At 35.2% G+C, this 25,243-nt stretch overlaps 1 protein-coding gene across 1 annotated transcript in view; it reads left to right on the forward strand.

The window, feature by feature from the left end:
* LOC139132273 (uncharacterized) overlaps positions 1-25,243 on the forward strand; it is a 50,205-nt gene that overhangs the window by 6,069 nt on the left and 18,893 nt on the right. Inside the window, exon 2 of the mRNA XM_070698662.1 lies at positions 20,263-20,515. Within this exon, the coding sequence (XP_070554763.1) occupies positions 20,356-20,515 (160 nt within the window). The 5' untranslated portion in view covers positions 20,263-20,355. The remainder of the gene's footprint in view (positions 1-20,262; positions 20,516-25,243) is intronic.

Consider the following 25,243-nt stretch of genomic DNA (forward strand, 5'->3'; position numbering starts at 1 on the left):
GGGAAGTGACCAGGCTCTCTTTAATGTCAGGTGGTAGGGAATTCCAGAGCTTTGGCACAGCATTTATGAAGGCATGTCTCCTATATCTAGGAGTAATAGCTGTGATATGGAGCGTACATGTAGGTTACGTGTGGGTTTGTACTGTTGTAAAAGTGTGGATATGTAAGCTGGAGATATTATGTAGTGCTTTAAAGACAGTGGTAAGTAGTTAGAATTCAATTCTCTGTGGAATGGGTAGGCAGTGATATTGTTGAGAGCTGGTGATGAGACAAGCTGATCTGTTCTGTATGTGGTGTAGTTTATTTATGCTATTTATTGATATGCCATATAAAAGACCGTTACACTAGCCCAGTTTGGATGTGACAAATAAGATGCAAGAAATACATATGATATTTCATTGTGCGTGTTTTCATGTTTCACATTAGTTAAGTCTTACACATAAGTTTTAGGAAATAACTCATTTTAACGGTCTGTGCTGAATTTACCTAGTCAACCAGCAAAACTGTTGTAGAAGTCAATTCATATGCAACACTGCACATTTTAAAACTCCCAGAGTTACAGTCAGTCATATTATACTGTAACATCGAACTAGCTCCAGTGACCTGCCACAGGACAAGGGAAATCATCACACAGTGACTCAGAGAGTAAATATAGTGTAACAAAATTTAATTACTGCATTCTAACCTTAATTATTGTAGGAACATTTTCATATTCGATCATAAATATTAAATTTACAATCAACTAGTTCTGTTGATAGGTAATTTTAGTTGAAAAGTAAACTGGAACTTCTGGCAAGTTTGGATAGTATCTGTGAGCTTACTGGTTGTAAAGCACAGATTATTTAGTCACAACCTTATACAAAGAATCAAGACACAACCTTATACAAAGAATCAAGAGATGTCTGCCATCTGTAAGTTACCAGAAAAAGCAATCAGAATGTATTGAGATATGGATGTTTGCAAACGCAACCCTGTTTATTATATAACAGAAGGTATTTTCTCTTTTATATCAGCAGTCAGAAGCTTTCAAATACTGTGTTGATATTCTGTAGTCAGGTGACTTTCTAAAAATAGTGCTTGCTTTTATGTGATTACATTGAAAGCCAACATTTTTTTTAATTTCAATTTAGTTTTAATAGCTTTTTAATAGCTTTTTTAAATGGTAAATGTGACAGACACCAGGATCATGATCAGGATCACGGTGCGCAACTTCTCACAAGTGGGACAGCCGCATAGCTGTTTTATAAAATGACACCAAATATGCCCTGCTAAGCAACACTATCAAGGGTAGTAATGTCACTGTCTGGTAAGTATAAAAACACCCGAATACAATCATGTTTCAACTGTAAAGATAATTGAACCCAGTATTCTTTTGCCTGTTGTGCAAAATGACATTAAACTGGTCCAATAATCATTTTCATTCAAAATAATACATTACCAAGTCCATGGGACCTTTGAGATTTACAAATTTAAGTAGGACCATCCTGAACCACTGATAGTTAGTGGTGGTACCAGGTGTCTGGAATGGGTAAGCGTACCCTGCTAGCATGCTACATCTGTCAGGATTGGTCCCAAAATTGTCTAAATATGTATGAAGTGATACAGTATGTGAATCACTGTTATAAGTCAAAGCCGGGAATGCTGTCGCTAATCATTTGAGTGACCGAGGTGTCATATTTGGCCACAATGTCATCATATCGACCGTAGAACTTTTTGAAAGTCCTCACGAGTCTTTTGGATGTATATCCCTGTCTCACTAGTTTTAATACTAATAAGCTGTATCTCATTTGAAAATCCGCGTAGGAATCACAAGCCCTACAATATCTGAGAAGTTGAGACACATACACACCATTAGCAGGTGCAGATGGAATATTACTTGATAAGTGGGGATAATTTATGATTTCAAAATCGAAATCATCCCTTTTGTCATACAGCTTAGTGTGTAGCCCATTAGTACCCACTTGCAGGAACAGATCAAGATATGTACCATGTACTGTAAGCTGTTAAATTTGTTTAAGCATACTCATACAAAGTAAATATTCATGTACAGGTGCAAAAAATGCTGTATGAAGTTGCTTAATAGTGCAAACCAATGTATTTGTATCACTTTGGGTTACTATTCTGTTTTGATCTAGCAAATTAGTTTTTAATATTATGCATGCCCACATAGGTAGTAGTCAATGGCATGTTCAGAGATATTTAGCTGTGATGACTTCCTGAAAAATAATGTGTACAATGTAACATAAAATCCAAGAATTTGGAGCGTACATTTTTATTCTGGAAACACTGCTGTAAAATATTTGCAGAATTCACTTGCTCCTGTGCACATGGCTATCAATTGCAGCTACAGCATTTTTCTTTGATACTGTGGCCCTCCAGTGCTTCATCCATGATCCAGGGTAAAAGGCAAGGAAGAAGCTACCATCACTGTCCCCTGACCATACTTTCTTAGGAGATGTGAAATTCAAATGAGGATCTGCAATCAACAACCTTTTCTCAGTATGAAATTCACATATAAAGCTTTGTAAATTACAACATACCAATTTTTTTCTGATATTCAAAAATATTCAATAAATTACATTAAATTTTATATTGATCAGGGGTGACATCACTTGAAGGATACTTCATAAAGTAACAGAATTACAACTTTTGTTACAGTTATTTTGGATGAAGAAATAAAAAGAGGAGTTTTGAATGTAGCCATCTGTGGATACCTATATTGAATTAAATAATCTTTGCACTGATAAGGATATCACATGATATTGTATCGCTGTGTTTCCATTTTATAATGAATTTGCTTTCTGTATTTGACAGGTGGTGCATAGCTTTAAGCCACCAAATCACACAAATTGCTTAATTGCATGTGCAGCCTAAATGAAGCTCTCTATACGTAGTGCACAATAACTTTCCTATGTGACTGGCTACAATGCTAGAATACAAAACAAAAAGCATGGACTGTCAAATGTACATTCTCTGTTCAAATGCCAAATTTCATGATCCCTTTAGGTCCTCAAAATTTTTCAATTTTTGTTCCATACAGACTAATTTTACACATGTAGCAAATGTAATTAGTTGTCACTGTACAGACAAAGTCTGGGGGAACTTATGGATTGGGCACCGTGCATGCATGTGTATGTCCATCCACGCAGATATCTCAGACATGCCAAGGCTGATTTCTTTAAAGTTGGTATAAGGATAATCCAATATGGCCATCTGATGGCCTTTTTTTTCACATTCTTCATATCTGAAGGTATTATACAAATGTACCTGGACCGATTTCATTCAAAGTTGACACAAGGACAGCACACAATGACCTAAACATGCATGCCAAGTTATTATTGGATATGATACAATACATTGGTTGCCACAGGGCCACATTGTTATGAATATTTCATGTCAAAATGTATTACTCTGGCATACTTTGCTGATAATTCTTTGAAACTTGGCACAAGGAAAATACACTATGGCTTACATATGCATGAGAAAAAATGTTATGATACAAGTCAGTATGATAGGGAAATTCTTAGAATTCAATGACAAAAATTCCTGAATTTGTACACAAATCAGAATATATCTGTTTGAGGTTATTTTTGACGTAGTGGACCATCTAGCAAACATGCCATGGAAGAAACCCAAACACAGATTAAGGTAGAATGCGCCTCTGGGACAGATATTTGGACTGTCAAAATTTGTCAATTCTTTTCTGATTTTGGTTCATTTTAAAGCTCTTGGTGTTAGAAAATTTTTCACCATCTTAGTTTCTAAATTGGAAATATTATTTTTCTCGCCGGAGTTAACACAGGGATTGCAGCCATCTTGAATCTCAAATATCGATAATTCTTGGGTAATTTGTTTCTCAACTACCAAATATGTCTGGTGACCCCTGGTTTTTAGTCCCCCACGGACACCGTCCGGGGGGACTTATAGGTTTGGTCATGTCCGTGCGTGTGTGCGTGCGTGTGTCTGTGCGTGCGTGCGTCTGTGCGTCCGTCCGTTCACGCAGATATCTCTGAGATGCCTGGAGCGATTTCATTCAAACTTGATACAAGGATTACTTCATATGTCATACAGATGCACGTCAATTTGTTTTGTGATACGATCCAATATGGCCGCCAGGCGGCCATTTTATTACGATTTTTTCATGTACAGAGCCATAACTCAGGCATGTTCCAACCGATTTTATTCAAAGTTGGTACAAGGACATTGACCAATGTCATAGATATGCACGTCAATTTGTTTTGTGATACGAGCCAATATGGCTGCCAGGCGGCCATTTTATTACGATTTTTTCACGTACAGAGCCATTACTCAGGCATGTTTCTACCGATTTTATTCAGAGTTGGTACAAGGACATTGACCAATGTCATAGATATGCACGTCAATTTGTTTTGTGATACGATCCAAAATGGCTGCCAGGCGGCCATTTTATTACGATTTTTTCATGTACAGAGCCATTACTCAGGCACGTTTCAACCGATTTTATTCAAAGTTGGTACAAGCTTATTGACAAATGTCATAGCTGTGCACGGCAATTTGTTTTGTGATACGATCCAAAATGGCCGCTGTGCGGCCATTTTATTAGGATTTTTTTCATGTACAGAGCCATTACTCAGGCACGTTTCTACCGATTTTATTCAAAGTTGGTACAAGGACATTGACCTATGTCATACATATGCACGTCAATCTGTTTTGTGATATGATCCAATATGGCCGCCAGGCGGCCATTTTATTACGATTTTTTCATGTACAGAGCGATTTCTCAGGCATATTTGCATGTTTCGACCAATTTTATTCAAAGTTGGTACAAGGACATCGACCAATGTCATAGCTATGCACATCAATTTGTTTTGTGATGCGATCCTTTATGGCCACTGTGCGACCATTTTGTTACGATTTTTTCATGTCCTGAACCATAACTCAGACATGTATCAAGTGAATTTATTCAAAAGTATTTTTATCACAGACCTAATGAAGAGGACTCTATCCTCTCTGAGGACCTGTAATCAAAATACCCATTAACAAGTGGGGACTGTGTCATCAACGATGACTTGTTGTTCTTGATTTTGAAAGAGAATGGTTGAAATATTTTTTGAAGAAAGTTTGAGCAAAAGTTTAAGTCTCTGACTTTCGAGGCACATACAACCTAATAAAGCTGCAAGCAGTGTTGATGGGCCCAAGTGGTTGCCATGGTTTCAAGTACTCACACTGATGATACTATGTGCAAAATTTGATCTTAATATGGTCTTTTGATTCTTGTAAAGAAAAATTTTGAACATCATCTCACGGTTATTGTAGGTTTTGCTGATAATTGTCGGTTTTTCACAAAAACCAATATGGCCACCAAACCATGTGACTGATGGAAATGCCTTTCGCAAACTTGATAGTGGTTTTAGTGAAAATCGTAAGATTACAATAACCAAATTTGATTTTCTTCACAGCAAAACAGAATTTTTAAAAGAAAGTTAACATTGGTGTTGTTGAAATATTTTCTCATTGGATAGGGCATATTTGAGGCAGAGAATTCTAATTTAAAAATAGTTTTTTGCTTGAATTTGTGTAGAAGGCAGGTGTCTCATCTTGAAAAAATGCCTTCGTGTGGCCACTCTACACTGGGTTTCCCTGGGTAAGCAGAGGTTCATGTTGTCAGTTATTGGATTTCCCCGTCCACCACAGGTTTTTTACCTCCCATTTGCCATACATATATGGCAATTGGGAGGTTATATGGTTGGAAAAAGTCTGTATGTGAGATGTATGTATGTATGTATGTATGTATGTATGTATGTATGTATGGATGTCTGTCCGTCCAACGCAAAAACTCCGAAACTGCTGCACGTATTAAGCTGATTTTTGGTGTAGTGATGCCATATATGGTGTAGATGTGCCGTTGTTAAAAGGAACTTTTTAGTCTCACAGATATGCAAATGAGGTAGAAAAAAATAGCGAAAATGATCAAAAATCAATAACTCAGGAACTACTCATCTGATCATTGTCATATTTGGGTTTTAGGTACCTTAGGCCCAACTCATTTAAACATGTAGATTTGATGTCAATATTTGATGCTTTCTATTTTTAATGAATTTTTTTCTTTCTTTTTTTGCCATTTTAGTAAAAAATGTTTTTCTCTTAAACCAATGGTTGGATCGTTTTAAAATTTGGCGTGCAGGTGATTTGTGATAACTCAAAATAGAATGCATCAAAATAATGGCAAAATTGCATATTTGTATTTTTGGCAATTTTTGCCATTTTTGGTTAAAAAAATCTTCTTTGAAACTGTGTATGCCATTACTTTCTAATTGGGTGTGCAGGTTCCTAGGAGTGACCTGAAGATGACTCTGTGAACTCAATCTGAAATTTGCAAATTTTGTGGTACTTTTTGTCATGCTTTCAAATTTGGTACACAGGTGAAATGTAGTAGGTCATTCATTCAAAGTCAAGTACTGCCTGTGTGAATGAGCAGATTATGATTGTGCTGTTCCAGGCTGAGGTGCTATTTATATGAATGATGCAATGTTAGATGGTAATTGATGTTTTAACTGAATTTGACGAATACATTGTATGTAACTCTTGTACTGTATAAACCCTATCAATTCACCCAGAAAAAAATAATTATTATGATTTTAAATAACTAAATTAATTAGGAAATCAACAAAGCCAAAATAATTTTAGTGAATTATTATTAGAATGTTCAACTATTTTGACAGTTCATAGTGAAATGCTTACCATCTTGGAGGATTAAAACATGTAAAGGCAACTTTCCTGAATCCCAACTTTGACATTACCGTCATATATTGTGTTCTGTATGTTATCTAAAAGAAATTGCTCATAATAGTTTGTCATGATAGGTTGGTCAAATAAATAGAGATAGAGAAAGTTCCAATTTCCATTTATGGTTGACTTGGTAAGGATAAAATAAAATTACTTTTTGAGGAAAAAAATAGAGTGGTCAATTAAAAGAGTGGTAAAGTGATAGGGTTTTTATGGTAAAGCTGGGCTGTAAGATTCCTCATGTGCTATTTATAGCAGTTATGCAATCTGTGTAAACAATGCAATGAAAGTGTTACATGATTCCTTATAATGCTTTTGATGACCTTGAACTTTTTAAGTTGCAAACATTTGTCTCTTCTGTGTGCTTTCTCTGAGTACCTACAGTCTCAACTTATTCAACAGAACTTACTTGCAATGTTAATTTGAAAGTTAAAATGTGCTTGGTTAATGGGATGAAAATACTGATGAAGATAACCAGCTGAAGATTCTTTATAACCTGACAGATATGCTGTTTTTTATGACATAAATCTTGATAAGCAAGTCTTGTTTTAGAATGTAATTAATCTTGTTTATATTGTTATAAGCAGCAGTATCAAGTTGAACAAGCTGATATTGACAAGTTGGTCGGCTGTTGGAGGTTGAAAGCTGTAAAAATAAATGTATGCATGTCTGTCTGTATGTCTGTATGTATGTATGTTAGTTAGCATGTGCGGATGTATGTCCATCCACATTAAAAACTCCTAAATCGCAGCAGCTACCATCTTAGTATTTTGTGGACAGGTTCACCCAGGGGTGGAAATGTGAATTTGTTGAAATACCGTAAAATTCCCAATTGAAGCCGCGGCTTGTATTAGAAACATTTTTGAGGGCACCCTGGGATTACGCACTGAAGTCCCGGTGCGGCTTCAATTACGTACATTTCCTGTGTTTCGATATTTTTTCAATGCTCACCAAGCATTGCATGGGCAATCGCTATTGTTATGCAAATTAGTACAAATGAATTCTGCGTGAATAAATTACCCGCATAAAAGCCCCTACCCTAGTGTAACTCCAATATAGAAACGTTAGGAGAGTGTATTTGGTCGTTAAACTTGGTAAAATTCCTTTTAGATAATAAGGAAACTATTAAAAGATGTTAAAACAATGGGAAACTGGAGTTCCCTTGACAGCATCGTACGGAAAATGACACGTTTTTCCAGTACTTTCTTGATTCTCTGACCCTGGTGACCCCGTCCCCTAAATAGAATAGTCTCACTAAGGTCGGCCATCTTGACCAGCAGCATGCATGATGTTTTTGTCTCAAGTTTAGGGGTTTTTAGACGCTGAAATTTCACAAAAATGTCACTCCGTATTCAGAGATTGTACAATCAATTTCTTTGGACGTGTAAGTTGATTTGAAAGCGATGGAAGATCAAATGGTGTTGAAAAAAAATCGTGCATAAAATTAGCATAAATTAAGCGTCCATGGCAGATGGGTCCCCTTGATTTACAGCTGTCTTGTGTTGCCGAACCGGTGGCTCATACTCGGATAGTGCAATAAAGGCAAGTGAATGACCTTGGTAACTTTACTGGCATGTTTTGTGAACTGTTTTATGGTCAAATTTTATTTTCTCATGATCAAAAACGGAACGTGTACAAGCTTATATGCACCCACCATGGTCATTCAGCAGCCACAGTACAGTACTAAGGCAGTTCATTATGTCAATATGATGCAGGTGGTGTTGTTGTACGTCAGGCATCGGTAAGGGTACGTGGGTATTGAATGAAAACTACGTATTTGAAACATGGTATCTCAATCTCTCAACTATTTTAACTTGTACACAAACACCGTTGCTTCAAAATTGTTGCATCAGGTAATTGACTATGGCGGTGTTTACCACACTGACAAAAACTTCGGCCGTGTTCAAACATACACACAAACGTGCCGATACATGGGGCATTGTTTGTACTTTTGTTGCTATCAATGACAAAATGCACAATGGTAGTAGTGTTAAAAAGGAACTTTTTATTGGGTATTTTTTCTGTAAGAAAGACACCTGTCAATCATTAGCACAAGTCAATGAGGCGACGCAAGCCAGCTGGTGTGAATTTCAGCATGCATTGTTTCATGATGGGCTCAGAGAAGGGGTGCGGCTTCTATAATGGTACAATTCAAAAACCCAAAATGGGCAAACAATGAGCCAAGACAATGTTTCAAAGTCAGGGTGCGGCTTCAATTAGAGGTGCGGCCTCAATGGGAATTTACGGTAAACATGTCAAAGTCCAAAATATACAAATGAAGGGAAAAAAGGAAAAATCCTGCAAATTGCTAAAACCCTGTAACCACTGGTCAGATTTGGTTGGAACTTGGTATGCAGGCTCTTTATAGTGACTTAAGTTACATTTCTTCAAATTGTGGTGAAATTTTGAAAGTTGTATTTTTCGAGCGATTTTCCTGTTTTTTGTCAAAAAATCTTCTTTTCTGAAAGCGCTAATCCAATTGCATCGAAAACTTGTATGTATGATCCTAGGGTTGGCCTTTGTCAGATTTGTTCAAATTGTGGTGAAATTTTCATATTTGTATTTTTGGGGTAATTTTTCCCATTTTTTGTCAAAAAATCATTTTCTCCCAAAGTATTTGTTGGATTGCTGTAAAACATGATAGTCTTGATCCTAGGGTTGTTTTCTGTCAGATGTGTAAAAGTCATTATGAGATGGAGCATTTCATATTGCCGGGGTATAAGATTAATTGGGACTTGCAATGGAATTTTCTTAGTAATCAACCTGTAAGAATGCAATGTCATGTGTGTACTAGTACTTAGTATCTCTGTAAAATGGGAGGACAGTGTCATTGACACTATTTTTGTGTTTACAGATTGATTTCCATTTCCCACCCCTATTTACATTATACCCCTGAAGAAGTTTTGTATTGAATTTCAAAGCTTGTAATGAATGAGAAAACAGTTTGATCAAATATGAGAAAAGTAGTCATTAATTTGCAAAATTTCATCATCTTTTAAATAAAACTAAATGAGGTCATCCCTAGAAAATTACATATTAAATTTGATTACCATTGGACATACATTTTCAGAGAAAAAACAATTTTGAAGAAAGCTGAGTAAAAACTAAGAAAAAAATTCTTAAAAATATGCACTTTTATGTCAATTTTATCAAAAGTCAATGAGGGGATCCCTAAATAGCTGCATATTGGGTTTCAAAGCCATAAGACTGGTGGTATGAGACTAGCGTTACATGTAACTGTAAAGAAAGCCAAACTTTGACCAAATATGAAAAAGTAACCCCCAAAATGTTTGCTTATGCAAATTTCATCACCATTTGAACAAAACTAAAAGACATCATCCCTAGGAAGTTACAAACTATATTTGAATGCTATTGGACAAGCACTCAAGTTTCAGATGAGAATACAAAACTTGCAGATTTCATTATAATTTGGACAAACCTATACATGTATACCAAATACCAATGCTGTCTGACCAGCAGTTTGGAAGAAGATGTTTTATCAAAAATCGCAAAAATGGCATTTTTGTATTTCATCATTATTTGGACAAATCTGATGTAAGTCATCCTGATAGCAAATATAAAAGAAAACTGGACTGATAGTTTTCAAGAAGAAGCTTTGATGATTGACAATAGACCACATATTAGATAAGTTCCACACTGCTGACAGTAGAGCGAAAAACTAATTGAAACCATTTCCTTCTTTAATGGCAAGATATTTGCAAGTGCTAACAACTGACCTGGTTCAGTGTCAATGGCACTCCACTGTTTCCTTATTGAAATTGATAATTTCATGGAAAGGTAGTTATGAAATAAAAGGGCTAAGGTGAAGCAGATATGAATAAACGACTTTTAGAACAGACTCAGTTTAAGACTAAATAATTTATCAATCTAATCATTACAAATATGCGTTATGTACATTGGAACTTTCAACAAGGACTATTTGAATACTTCAGCACAAAGACCATTATCTTATTACATCACAATCAAATACTAATTTATCACGCTTGAAATGTCACCATACATAACACAGAATATTAGATGGTTCAGTCTATGATACATACATGAAGACATTAGGGATTGGAAAACAAATTACAGCATAGACACAATGGTGATTTACACTTTATGGTTTGAATAGCACATACATGTATTAATGTTCTTACAAGATTAATGGCAATCTGCATATGCAGGAAAGTTAATTTAATGATTTACTGGTATGACCCAAGGCAAATGAAATGCTCTTGTGTGTCATTTTCATGTGTTGCTGGGAATGCTTTTCCGCTGTCATTGCTGTTGTGCTCTGACAGTCTTTCAGTTAAATCATCCAAGGACACCATTAATTACGATGATTCAGTGCAAATGAAATGCATACTATTGAAATGCATCAACTGTAAACCATTAACATATTCATTGTCAATAAATGAGTTATGAATATTATTATAATGTCTCAGATATTATACCCTTGTCATTGTCACACTTCCTAGAGTCAAGACCAGTTATCTCAAAATACAAATTACCATGTACAATTAGAGTAATTAACACTTTAACATAGTATTTTCAATTTGTTGTTAATTGTAATATGAATTTCTACATCAAAATATGACAAAGCAATGCCTCGCTGGTTAATCTCTTGGATTCTACACGTATTTCATGTATTTTTGAATATCTGTCACTGAATCACAAACACAAGAACATCAAAGAACCAATGGATAATTTACTTGTTCAGGAGAACTACACAGTGTCAGTTTACAAGCACTATCAGAAAAGGTCTCAGTTATCATAGAATAATTTCATACTTAAGTTGTTAAATATTTATCTTGAATAGATTTAATGTAGGGAATCAATACAGTTTCAAGTGTAACTGCATAAGGTTTCCATAGTTGCAGTGACTTTTCTTGGAAATCTACTGGTACATAATTCATGAAGTACATGTAATCAATATGAATACTGATGTAGAAGTCTCCAAACCTGCAGGTGTATCCTGTAGTCTTAAGCAAAACTATTACAGGCCTGTTTAAATAGACTGACATAAATTGTCCACATATATCTATAATAGTTATCATAGGTCATGATGAAGGAGATATCACATACAAATACAGTAAGTAATCATGTTGATGGGGAACTGGATTAGGTATCTTCTTGTTTTCATGAGATATGGACACAGGGTATGTGTGACATGGTGTTTGCCTTTAATGCTTGATAGGAAATATCAAAAATGAAACTGTTTTATTGATATTAATATGAAACTTATGAATTTTATTTTCTCATGTGATACTTGATTTTTGAAGAAGTAAGCAGCAGCTATGTTACTTTGCATGCAACAGATCGCCTTTTTGAGCTGATTATACAACAAATTGTTGTAAATTCATTGTCATTGAAAATTCAAATAGGGCAAAGTTTGGCTTATGTGTGAAAATTTTAAAGCAAAATTGTCCAAAACCAGGCACTTGTGAGAAGAGACACTCACTCACTCCATCGACAGACTTGACAGAGCAGAAAGTAAATACAGCAGGCATGCAGCCGCATTATTTGGTATACATCATCCAGAGATTGCAGACTAAAGATTACTGCTTGCTTGTTCGATTTCTATACATATCAAGATAGGTGCAGTAATATATATTATAGCCCAAACATGGGACTATGTGCCCGAGGGCAGGTGACCATTTGCCCGACGTAAGGAGGGCAAATGGTCTCCTGCCCCGAGGGTACATAGTCCCATGTTTGGGCTATAATGTTTTTATTACATGCCTCTCTTACACAGTTTTCACTCAAAATATTTAGATTTATTGGCAAATGATAATCCAATGCTTTATTTCCATCTTAGACGAAAATCCGTTAACAATGGAACGATTTTCATCATCGAATGGCGCAATGATATATTTAAACTACTGTTATGCAGTTTATCAATTTTTTTTTCTGCTAAATTTTCCACAACCGGATTTCCTGTGCAAAACATGAAATTTCAACATTTTTACATAAAAAAGTTGTCAAGTTGAAAAAAGTTCCGGTTCACTTTCAGTCCAATGATGACTACGGTATGCGACCCACGACGTCATCGACGAGTTACCATTGAATCCTATGGAGCGCGCGACGTTCGATATATGAGGCATGTAATAAGATACTCATTGATACCTTCTTAACAAAAAATCATGAAATAAAGAAATGCGATTTGTAAATGTATGCATTTCATGTTCAGTCTAAGCAATCTCCAATCAATCAAAGTCATCCATAATCGTGCATTACGTGGCTGAGTACCTACAGGTACGGCAGGTCATGTACTGTGAGGCTGTTTTCTCTATTGCTACCTCTTACATTAACTGAATATTTCTATTCATTGTGGCCTTGAAACGTTACCTACTGCCCAAACATTGTGCACCAGATATTCACCTTTACTTTTAGTGACATATTCCTTATGACCACCTGTTGACAGGGAAAAAGAACAAGGTCTACTTACTGTACTTTATAGAATAATACCCAGTAGAAGAATAGCCAATACTTGTGGTCTATCTTCCAGGGACTAGCTGCAGTTTTACTTTCTCTGTGCTAACAGCAAATTTGCAAGTACATGATGTCTAATTAAAACATTTATGCCCAGGGAAGACTTTTTGGAGGAGTCCATCTTTGGACACAGACATTGGACAATTTCAATGAAAAGGCCCATGTTGTTTATCAGCTTTGTCACAGAGCAAATTTATGAACTCAGTAACACTTTCTGAGGAAAACAAAGGACTAACACCATGTATTTATGATGTAAATAATCAATGTCAACAATACATACTGAAGAACGAGGGTTTGAGGACTGTAGTTTGAAATGAAGTAGCAATCATAATGAAATGTGGCTTTCTTTATATAGTTGTTGTAACAGTTGTGAATTTTCATGGGTTTTCGATGAAATTTTACTTTAACATTTACTTCCCCTGCATGCAAGTTCACTCTTATCATTCGGTAAATTGCACACAGAATTTCAGTGTTTATCAACATGCGAGGGGAGAAAATGTAAGTTATTTTTAAGTGCATGTACTTGGTTATATGACATTTTCTGCAGCGTGACATTCTCTGATTAAGTGGTTTTTGTGGATGTGTATGTACATGTATGTACACGTATACCGATGTGACATGTCAGCATGTAAGCAAATAGTTGCGCACAAGCTCTCGCTTGTGAAATTTGTACTGCTTCGATGGTAAAGTAGAAATTTACTATAGATTAAAATGTGTTATAAAAGGTCAATATTTTGTTATATCAGAAAATTTATGCAGCATGATGTAGATGAAGTGCTGATCTGGTAACAGAATTTTTTGTTTTAAATTGAAGCAAGACAAATAGCAGACACATACTTCAACAAGACATTGACGTGTGCATTGTTAACTCTCTGCTCGATGCATTTTGTCAGGTGACAATCCCAATGGTAGTACAAATTGAAGTTATATGATAACAAGCAAAAGAACTATTTATGCCAGTTTTGATAAAATAAATATCCATTTTCAAAATATTGATGGGAACAGTCAACATTACCTGACAAATTTAATGAAACTTGTTGGAGGTCGGACTGCAAGTACAGTAAGTAGGTTTTGCCATACTTTCCACTGAATACAAGCCTTGTGGAAAAATGTGACAGTGAACTGTAGCCATGCACAATAAAGGGGATTAATTTCCTGTGTTTAAGCTGTGGAGGTAATGATTTATGTGATTCATGTATCAATATCTAGCCGTACCTAACGTCTGTCAGCTGTTTTTCAGTATATACTATAATCGTGCCTTATATACAAATATTTATGCAAATTCTCTGATATGCTTCAACTAAAATCCTATTATAAAAGGACATTTACTGGTTAGGCTAGAGCTAAATATCATTAAAACAGTGCAAATAATATAATACATATATTTGCATAGATTATTGAATAGGATATTCTATACTATAGGAGCAGCATTTGCATAATTATTCAATGATTGCCATCGGTCAACTTAAACCTCAAATATGATGCATATAATAGAACTTTTTGATTGTCAATTAAACACAACACATGTTATGGTAGGGGTGGGGGATGGGGGTAATTATTTGCGAACATTCGACACATGTACTCATGAGAAATCAAATAAAGGTGAAAAGTACATCAGTTATAGCTGAGACCAATAGATAACAAAATTTAGCATTGACAAATTTGCAGCAAACTTTTTTCCAATACTGAAGAGTACATATAATTCAATTTGAGATGTACCGATACTGATATTGCTTATGAAAAAGTTGTAGGAATGTATAGTCCTAGACTAGTATCTACATGTTTTTAACTGTTCCAAATGAATATTAAGTTTGAACATCGTCTAGATGCTGGACAGTGAAATAAAATGAATGGTAAAAACTAAGGGACTTGTTGGTAATCTCTAGTGACCTACATGTAGTTGTCACTGCATAATTTTGGGAGCACTAACTTAAGGCTACATGCAGTTTCATGAGTATCAATCCGAATCTGAAAGTTGCTATAGGCACAGTGTAGAGCTGAAGCAGTCTTTGAATTGGTCTCCAGTTGTAGACTAAATGTTGTCTGCCCGTTGTGTGTTTTAGACCATGTACATGTAAGTATATTATGTTCAACAACTCTACCGTATGACGAACAAGAGCAAGTTCATGGCTTTCAATTCATTCCTAAAAGCAGACCAGATATTTTGATCTGTACAGGAAGAAAGGATACCACAAGGACTGTCTACATGTACGTCATTCAGATAGACTCGATCGTTGTATGCCTCTTTGAAAATGGAAGAGAATCATTATAGCTTTGCCTATATGTTATAACTATAGCTATACAATCTATTGCTTGTCTTCAACAACTTATAACAAAAATATAAATTCAATCTGTAATTGTTTGTTTGGTGATATGTGAAGCACGTGTATTTCACTAGGGCTTTTAAAAGAATCAGACTAGCTGATAATCAGCTTTAAGATGTAAGGTTTCCTTTTACCACACAACAAGTATACCAGTACATGTATAATTCATGGTAATGTTATTCTTGTAATAGAAAACCTTGTGTAGGCTGACTTTGTATTGGAGCAAGGTTAAAAGAGCTACCTTGAAAGTTTTAGTGAACACCATATGGATAAAGAAAGGCCCAAGGCAAGTATTAAGAAGGAAGGAGCTTGCAGAAGTTGTTTATGATTCATTGGTTGCTATGTACACAGTGTACAATATTAGGCTTTGGAGGACAAGTCCTTTCAAATCTCTCAAGGACTGTTCCCTACTGTTCACGTTCTTACAAGTATACATTTTATCTGCATGTGCTCAGTTGATGTTCAGATGCCCTTGTGATCAAGTGAACTTACCCAAATATAGGCAAATGATATGCCATTGAAATACCATGGAGATGTCTGTCTGTCATGTGTACCTATATGGTGTAATATTCTGTCTCTTAGAGATGTCATACATACATACTCACATTGTCAAACAAATCATGGTACATACACAGCACTGGTACATGCATACTTTCTGTATAGTATGGTATTAAAGGTAGGTGATGCATTTCCTTTTTTTAATCCATAAAAAGTGTCTAATTCTCATGTCTACTGGTACTTGTTAGTTGCCTTGATTCCATTGATATCAAGGTTTTTTGGCATGGTCGTTAATGTTCTGTTTGCCTGTAGGTTTGCAGAGAACATGCTGTTTGTGAAGGTTACTTTAGCTACAGTTCATTTATAATATAAAGACAGTTTGATACACTTGTCTCAGAAGGTTCTGACGAGTCTGAGCCACCAGAGTGTTACTGTGATAGGCATTTCTAAAAACGTAGTATGGTATTTTGATTAACTTGTCTGAGATGTCATTCTGTGAAGCGGATCAGATCTGTCTGTAAAGTGTGTACAGATAATACAAATGGGTGTGTGGGAAATTCAAACAATGTTAAATAGTCTCTTCAAGCAAGAGAGGTATTGTCATTAAAAGACCTCTTGAGTTGTAGTATAAGGAAATTTGACATGATACTTTACATCCCCAGGGCAGAGAAATTGTTTGTGTCCCTCAAGAAGGTGATTTCCATTCAGGTGATAGATGTAACATGATTATGAAGTCCAAAACCCCAATCGGTTGCTGAGGCTCAGAGATGAAATGTTTCACACTTGTTGGAGAATTTCTGTCTCACATGAGAGTGGCAACAAGGAATGACAATGAGCATTTGTCATGCATGAATACATTACATTTATACCAAGGTAAAGTGTGATCCCCACTTGAGTTCTCACACTCAAAGCATACCAGGGACTTTTAATAGAAACTACACCACACATGTGACCACCTTCAAAATGTTGGGGAAATCTTTGAGCAATGTTATATGCCCCTCAATTCTGAAAACGAGTTTTCATTTCACAAATATGTGCAAACAGTTTGATTTTGCATTTCATAAGAGACCAATACATACACAAAAGTTCACGTTTCTGTACTTGATACACATACTCAAAAAGGATTGATTATACTTTGTTCTGCAGCTATCATATTTACAGTAATGTTTTATGTATACAACATCAGCTATTGTGTATACAACATCCGAAGTATACACAGTATTACTTTCCAGGCCGGAGAGTAAACATATAAAAGCATAATTACTAGCTATACTAGTTTTATTACATTGGAGTAAATCACATGTTTATATCAACTCCTAGACATAGTACTTTATATAACAGATCCTTATTATGCATATTTGAACATGCTTCAGATTTACATTTGTAAGTAGGACCTTGGTTCATGTTCCATTTGACGCAAATTCCATCATTTTATAACAGCATTACATACTCATCACAATTATTTTTGGAAGTGCAATATGTGAATAAAAATACCATTCAATGAGAATGCAGGGTATAACTCAATTTGCATTTCAACGCCCACAAAGTCATGCATAGCAGAACTTTACTATATGTAATCTGTTAATCTGCGTCATTATTGTAAAATTTCAACTTGCCCACAAGACAAGGTAAGACAGTTTATGTTAAGTATATGAAGAAAAGTTGAAAACTTATCAACCCTATGTAGAAATACCGGTAGTACAACATATTATTTAGTTACTTTCAATGTGCATGTAAATGTTAAATATCACATTTTATCTGTGATTGAAGCCAAGTCAGGAGTATCTTACAAATGATATATCATGGTAGGATACCTTGTTTAGCTTGAAAAGTTTTCCAGGCTTCCCAGTTTTACAACATGAATCATTAAATATTTACCGGTGATATGATTAGTGTTTTGTCTGCCTTACAGCAGTCATCTTGTTGGGAATTGTACTCAGAAGCACTGTCCAGCATATTACCAGTATAATTTATGTGATCTAGGATAGGTTGTGCAACTGTACTTGGAAGGTCAGTCACCCAGGGAAATTCAGATTCTTCAGACGCATCATGAGTTTAGGCTTGCAATTGAAAATGTAAGATGGATACAAGGCAATTCACTCAAAAAATAATCTGAAATTGTAGAATTGTAGAATTAGATGACATTTATAGCTGAAACATAATCCAAAATTCATTTCAGTGTGCTACTATAAACTTCCCAATACGTGAATTAATGAAGTACTTCGGCAAGTTTAATATTGCTGCTTGTCATAAAATTCTGTTATCAATAGTAGCTACTCAATAAACTTACTTATTCCAAGACAGCAATACAGAGATGTCACATACATTTATTCTCAGTTTATACAGTGCAGGTTCCAGATACAGTACATGTTTGTTTTATGTACATCTTCCCATCTGTACATACCATACCGGTACATTAGTGAGAAATTCACTGTTTACATTTAATACCTTAATCCTAAATTTATGATCAGATGAAGGAGAAAAATTCTGTCTTCTGATCATTATTTCCTTCTGCTCTGTTGAAAGTATTCCTGTGTCCAGTTCACCAGCAAATGTTTTAATTCTGAATTTTGGTAGATTGTATTATCACAAAATATTACCCAGTAAATTGGGAGGGGGGTTGCCTTTAAATGGTGCCTTTACAGATGCATATGTATTGAATATGTGTCCTGCGTGTTGCCAGGGAGTAATATTACATTTACCTGTTGAGACTTAGTTTTCCCAAAATAGTATATCCGGGTGAGCTTGAAACAAGCTGGTTGCTGTTTTGCCTTCGGTGACTCATCCCGAGAAGGCTATATGTATATTCTTTGCACAAAAATAGCTCGTCAGTCAATGACTGCAGTAGTTTAATGGGAGCACAAGTTGTTACTTTCAATAATTGTGAATCATAAAATTTAGAAACTTTATATAGGGGTGTCATTTTGTGGATATAATGTTAGTAATTGAAAGTAAGTGTGGTCAAGTCATACGTTTTCACTTTGCGGCAACAACTGTGATAGTGTCTATAAAGCAATATGGAAAAGTTTTCATGACAAATATGTAGAAAAACAGCTGCAGCCAAACGGAAAGGAAAATGAAAAAAACAGCAAATGAAATATTGAAAAAAAAGACCAATAATATGAAAAAGGTTGGATTGTTGGTCAGAAAGTGAAACACTTTCAAACCATGAATGAACCACTTTTAACTTTTTCCCATTCATATGTTAAAGATCAACAACAAGGAATATAAAAATCAACTCAGGAATATCTATCAGAAGTTTCATAAATACTCATCAAAATGCCTTGACACTTTGTCATAATTTTTTAAAGCTTGATATGCAGATTGAAACATCAAAGGAAATCAAAAACGTTTTATGCACAGTATACCAAGTACATTAACATCTACGCTTATATGTACTTTTACTTGCCCAAAGAACGGTTGCTCAAAATGTACATACTCAGCCACATGTAGTTTTTGCAAATTGTGCTGACTAGGAACATTTTTTCTCTGTTAATAACTATGAAATACCAATTTCAGAACAGATAGTTTCATTCAAACAGTGATCATGTTGGTGTTTGTTTTTGTCGAAATGGAGATTCACCAGCTTTTCACTGAAATACCCTTTGTTCCGTAAAATCTGACTTCATTCCACGGGGGACCATGTTCATTCCAAGCACAATTATTGCAAATAAAACATCACCATCTAATCTGAATTTTCCCATTTCTGATTTCAAATTATAGTTCCTAACGTTTATGACCATTTACCAAAAAGTAAAGTCTATTAACTGTCAGAAGCACTCCAGCAGTGTTTGTTGATAGAATCCATATGGAAAACTGAAGTTGTCAATTTTCATTTTGTTCCACAATTACTAATCATATATCAGCCACAAGTTCCACGTTCACACCGTCATATAACTTACCACTTTTAAGTGTGAAAGATGGCCTTCAGGAAGATTTCCAAGGTGGGCAAGTTCAAACTTACCTTCACAATCTCTGGCACTATTTAACTTCATAAATGCTGACTAACAGGCAGTACGCTTGTCTTAGTCACTGTTAAGTGACAATAAATAACTACACGTATGAATATGAGCACCAGAATTTTTGCATATTCTATTTCAGTCTTACCAACAGGAGTTTCCTCTGCACTGACGTACTTAATGTTTTAAATATTTAACATATGCATTCTATTTAAATTGCAGATGAAAGAAATTATTCACCGATGAAATGCTAACATCTATCAGAAATCAGCATGCTTAGTTGTACGTACCGGCATTTGACAAGGGGTTGGATCAATGGATCGTCAAGCCAAGTCTATTGCCTTGGAAAAGGCACATGTTCATGATGTCTATGAGAAGATTGCACCTCACTTCAGTGATACCAGATACAAGGCATGGCCTCGAGTGAAACAGTTTCTCCTGGAGTTGGAACCAGGCAGTTTAGTAGCTGACATTGGTAAGTTTTATTCTCAGTGCCAGCATTCCATTCCTACATGTTTGTAATATTAAAATAACCCATCATCCATCATCATTTTAAAAACAAAAGTTTTAGATTGAGGTGCTAGTCTGTGAACCCTCTACATGTGTACAGCTCATAAATCAAGGTTACTTTGAAATTGAATTTTCAAATTTCATCCCCCTGATAAATTAACATAACAAAAAGCATGTGAGAGAAATTATTAACCCAAGGGCAAAATTGTGTATATACTCTGCAGATTTTAAGGGATCCCTGAACTTCTTTTGATATCAATGTTTTAAGTTCAAGGGCACTAATTAGCCTTTTCATTTATTTTGGTATAATATGAATAGTGAACACTATTTATCATTGGCATATTTACCCTATTATAATTCAAGTCTCTTTCCAAGTGTGTTCAAATTTAAATTCTGAAAGCTAAAGAAAATCAGGTTTGATAAACGCTGTTCACCAAAGATAAATTACTGGTGTACTTTGAAGAGGTCTACATGTATATTTGAAGGGTTCATTAGTATTCTACATGTATGTAGCACTGTACAATGCAGTGGCATGTACATCACTCTGTATCTAACAATTATATTAGTGAATGAATCTAATGATTGAGAAATATGTTCTTCGTAAGTGACAGCCTTTATCAAAGCTATCAGGTGCTCATGCTGTGTAGCTAATATCGTTGGTGTGTGCATGGGCAGAAAATGATTAGATTTTCTTTGCTATTTCTGTCTCAGAGAATGGTCAACAATGTAATCCTAGTGATTGTTCATATACTAAGACGTCATTTCATGAAATAGACCCGCAAAGCAATTTGAGTGGCCATAATAAAAATTATTTGCAAGTCAGAAAAAATTGGCATTAATGATTCACAGCAATATCATCTATGATTTTTCAAGGAAAATAAAATCTTCATCAGTTGCTGTCTTTTGACATCATTTTTTATCAATTTATGTTACTTAACTCATTGTGGTTTGAAAACACTGAAAGGGTCATTGATAAAATGTGTACGCAGTGAATATCTCTACCTCAATTACAGACATAAAGAAAAAGTGATATACCTCATGGTATCAAACAGAAATTATGTATATAGACATTACTGGACGGCATTTCTTACATTAATCATAAATTTTGGCATGGAGCACAGCAGGATTACTTTGGAATGATCATACTCTGCATCTACATTACATAAGCGCTATATTCATTTTAAGATTTCCAATCTATTTCTGGACAAGAAAAATAGCAAAAAATGCTCAATGAATGATCCATTACGTTAATTAAGTGGTTCCCCAGCTTATTCTGTAACTCATCCTGTATAAGGATATTCCCTCAAGGGTAACCTTTTCAAATTTGCAATGAAAACATTTTTCCTACAATGAAAACAGATTTATTGATTTTTACAATACACAATCTCTGTGTAGCATCATGTCTATGCCCTTTTGAAAAAAAAAGCCACTTCCCACATGATGTGCCAATCTGTTTCCAGTAGGGATTTGCTCATGAAATACAGTGACTGCCAGACAACTTCCAGTCGTCAAGCGGCTTACTTTCTCAATGGAGATAAATGAATCGTACAATTGCATCTGTCAGGAAAACCAATCCGTAATGACGTCGCAATACTCTCAATCCACCAGTGTGTAAAACTAGCCAAACAGAGCAGTGCAGAGAATTTATGGCCAATCACCTTCCTATACATTGTACATCTAACAAAGACGATGTACACCTTTCAATTGTCGCCCCAGGTTGATCATGATGAAGGGATGGCAAACAAGCCACTGACAGGACTGACTCATTTGTCACTGAAAAGCTGGTGATTTACTTCACAGGAAACTCGGAGACTCAGAAAACTACATTTTCACTGCCCTTTCTGCCACTGCTACATGTATCAACAGCTTTTGATCATTCATTCACTTTTCAATTTATTCCAAGGGCATCACTCTGTGTATGTTCTTTTTTTTTCTATCCCTGTAAACCTTTTTAAGTGCACCTTGAAGACTGTTCACTTTGCAGGTCAATTGATCATTCAATTAGGATGTGCAAGTTACAAGCTGCTTAAAATTCAAACTTTCTGCCATAGCAGCGCATGATTTCTCTCAATAGCTGAACTGTATGTAGAAGTGACTTTTTTTAAGTTTTCATTTACTATATATCTATTGCATGAATTTATACCCTACAATTGGAGAATCATAAGTTACAGAGTACAAAAGATATCCTACTGCATGTCAGTGTTGTCTAGAACCTTGCTGTATTTCTGGTATGATAATCAAAAAGTAAGTTTTGAGTGTCATCAAAACCTCGTAGAGATTCTAGACAAGTGTCAATGTGTTGTTGAAATATTGGTACAATAATAAATGGGTCACTGATTTAATTTTTTCAAAATAGTAATTCTACATGTACAGTAATATAGGGTAATTTAAACACATTGTGAAATGAATGTAGGACGTATATTTATTAATAATTTATGAATGCAAGTTTTCTGGACTAAAAGATAACTGATAAAGCTAGTATTTTGTCTGTACATGTATGTCTCCCATTTTAAGAATTGATTATAAACTGGACTAGTATTTAAACAAAAGCTGAAACAAAAAATATTCTGCTCATTGCAGTTACTGGTACTGCTTGTCAATATGTGATATTCTATTTTCTATATCTCCAGTCAGAGTAAATTCAGTGTGAAAATATTCATTGCATCTTACAGCTGTAAAGGCAGCTTTTACATTCACCAGGGCTTTACTGTAACATCCTAACTGCTTTTCTGGGTGTGCATGTGATTTGCCTGCAAATGGCTGTGACATTGTGATGGGTATGTAAGCCTTAAATTTATCGGTTTCACATACGGTGCAGGTACACCTTAGATCTTCAAGCAATTTAAAAGCCCAGGTCCATTTCCTCTGAATCTGTCACATTCCACTGAGCTGTAAGGTCTTGATACTAATAAAGTTAATAGTTTCCTCGACAGGACTTAATCATGTCGGTAAATCCCTCTAAGGCAATGCAATACCTGTCACTTCTTTGAGATATATTTGATGACAATGTAAGGAAAGAGCTTTGTATCGTATATAATTCAATCATTTATAAATGAGGTTGTTTGACGCAACATCACACTTCAATCTGCATATTTCAATCACATGCTTTCCACTTTACGGTGACCCATAAGTTAACTGATACACATTATTGTGAACTTTACATGTACTGTATAGACAGATTTTACTCACAAATTATGTTCAAGTGCTAGATAATGTGTTCGTACAATGTCTTGTATTTTCTGGAGCAAAAAATAATAAACTGAAGGTCTTCACAAATGTACATAATCATTTAATACAAAAATTTAACAGCATCCAAGATATGGCAAGGAATATGATAACTTTTACTTCTGTACCTGGTAGATGTGAGCTTGATCAGCATGAAAATTGACACAATGCAGTCATGATATCTTTTATGAAAGGATTTTCTCAAATTGGAAATTATAACAGCTGTATGCTGTACTTGTAAAACGCTCAAAGGCAAATATCTACTGACTTTGGATGTGCATGGAAACATTTTGAGCTCTGAAGTACCTGGTGTATAGATTAATTAAAAATGCTTTAACATCAGATTTATTGTTTCTGATGTTGTAGTATTTAGTATTTCAATAGGCCCTTATTGTACCTTCAGAGTGTAACATCTTTGACCCATTCCTTAAAAATTTCTTAGTAAGTTTCAGTGAAAAAAGCCTGTTCACTGACTTCAGTGTGTTTCTTGGCAACATGGAGGGTCAATTAAACCCTTATGATTTTATTGTATTATATGGTTAGCAATCATATTGCTGTAACACCTGAAACAGAACATGATATTATTACAAAGAAGCTAATAAGTCTTGTTTTCAAGAGATGTTCATACAAGAAAGAGTGAATTTTTCTAAAAATTGGACTCAAAGTCAAGTGTTATTAGCAAAATGTTAGAGTGGCTTTGAAAATGACCAGTACACAAGTAATATTACATGTACTTCCTGTGTGACCGTAAGGTCTACTGTTGACTCGAAATGTCAAAGGGACACATAGCAGTCAATGCCAACCATAACATCTATTTTTAACCCTGACAGGAAATCCTTTCACTCAAAATAGATACACACTGTACACCATACTCAAACTTGTGTAAGTGACATTGACTGCATGTACATTACATTACACATGCAGTGTTGCAGCCAGGAAATCAGGGGACACCGTGTCCCACTATCGTTTATTTATGGAGATATTTTTCACATTTTGGGGACAACATGCGGCAGTTGTCAATCAAATTTTATATTATTTTGTAACAAATTGATTTCACCCACAAAAAAGTAAAGTTATCAAGACCGCATCACGATGCTTGAATTTCATGCAATTATAGGTTATACCGTATCTGCCACCAATCAGAGCTCGGTCAAATAAGCACCTGGAGATTCACACTGTGGTTTACACCACCATTTTGATTGACAGCGATTTCCAATGAAAATGCAATCGTTTCTTTTCTAACTTTTCAAACAATGGGATGAAAAGTAGGTGTAAAGCATGTCAAAATTCAAAACTAAGTGCTGTAATCGAGTGGTGATATATTTGTGATGACAACAATATGGTTTTTGTAACTTTTTTATCAAAGCAAAGTCAAAAAGCTGGATTTTCCGGAGTTCTTTCCCTGTGTTGCTTGGTGGAAGACATCTTGCATAATGAGTGTCACTGCCTTTTGATATTCCACCCGGCC

This window comes from Ptychodera flava, chromosome 4 (genome assembly GCF_041260155.1).
Source record: "Ptychodera flava strain L36383 chromosome 4, AS_Pfla_20210202, whole genome shotgun sequence".
Taxonomy (NCBI): Eukaryota; Metazoa; Hemichordata; class Enteropneusta; family Ptychoderidae; genus Ptychodera; species Ptychodera flava.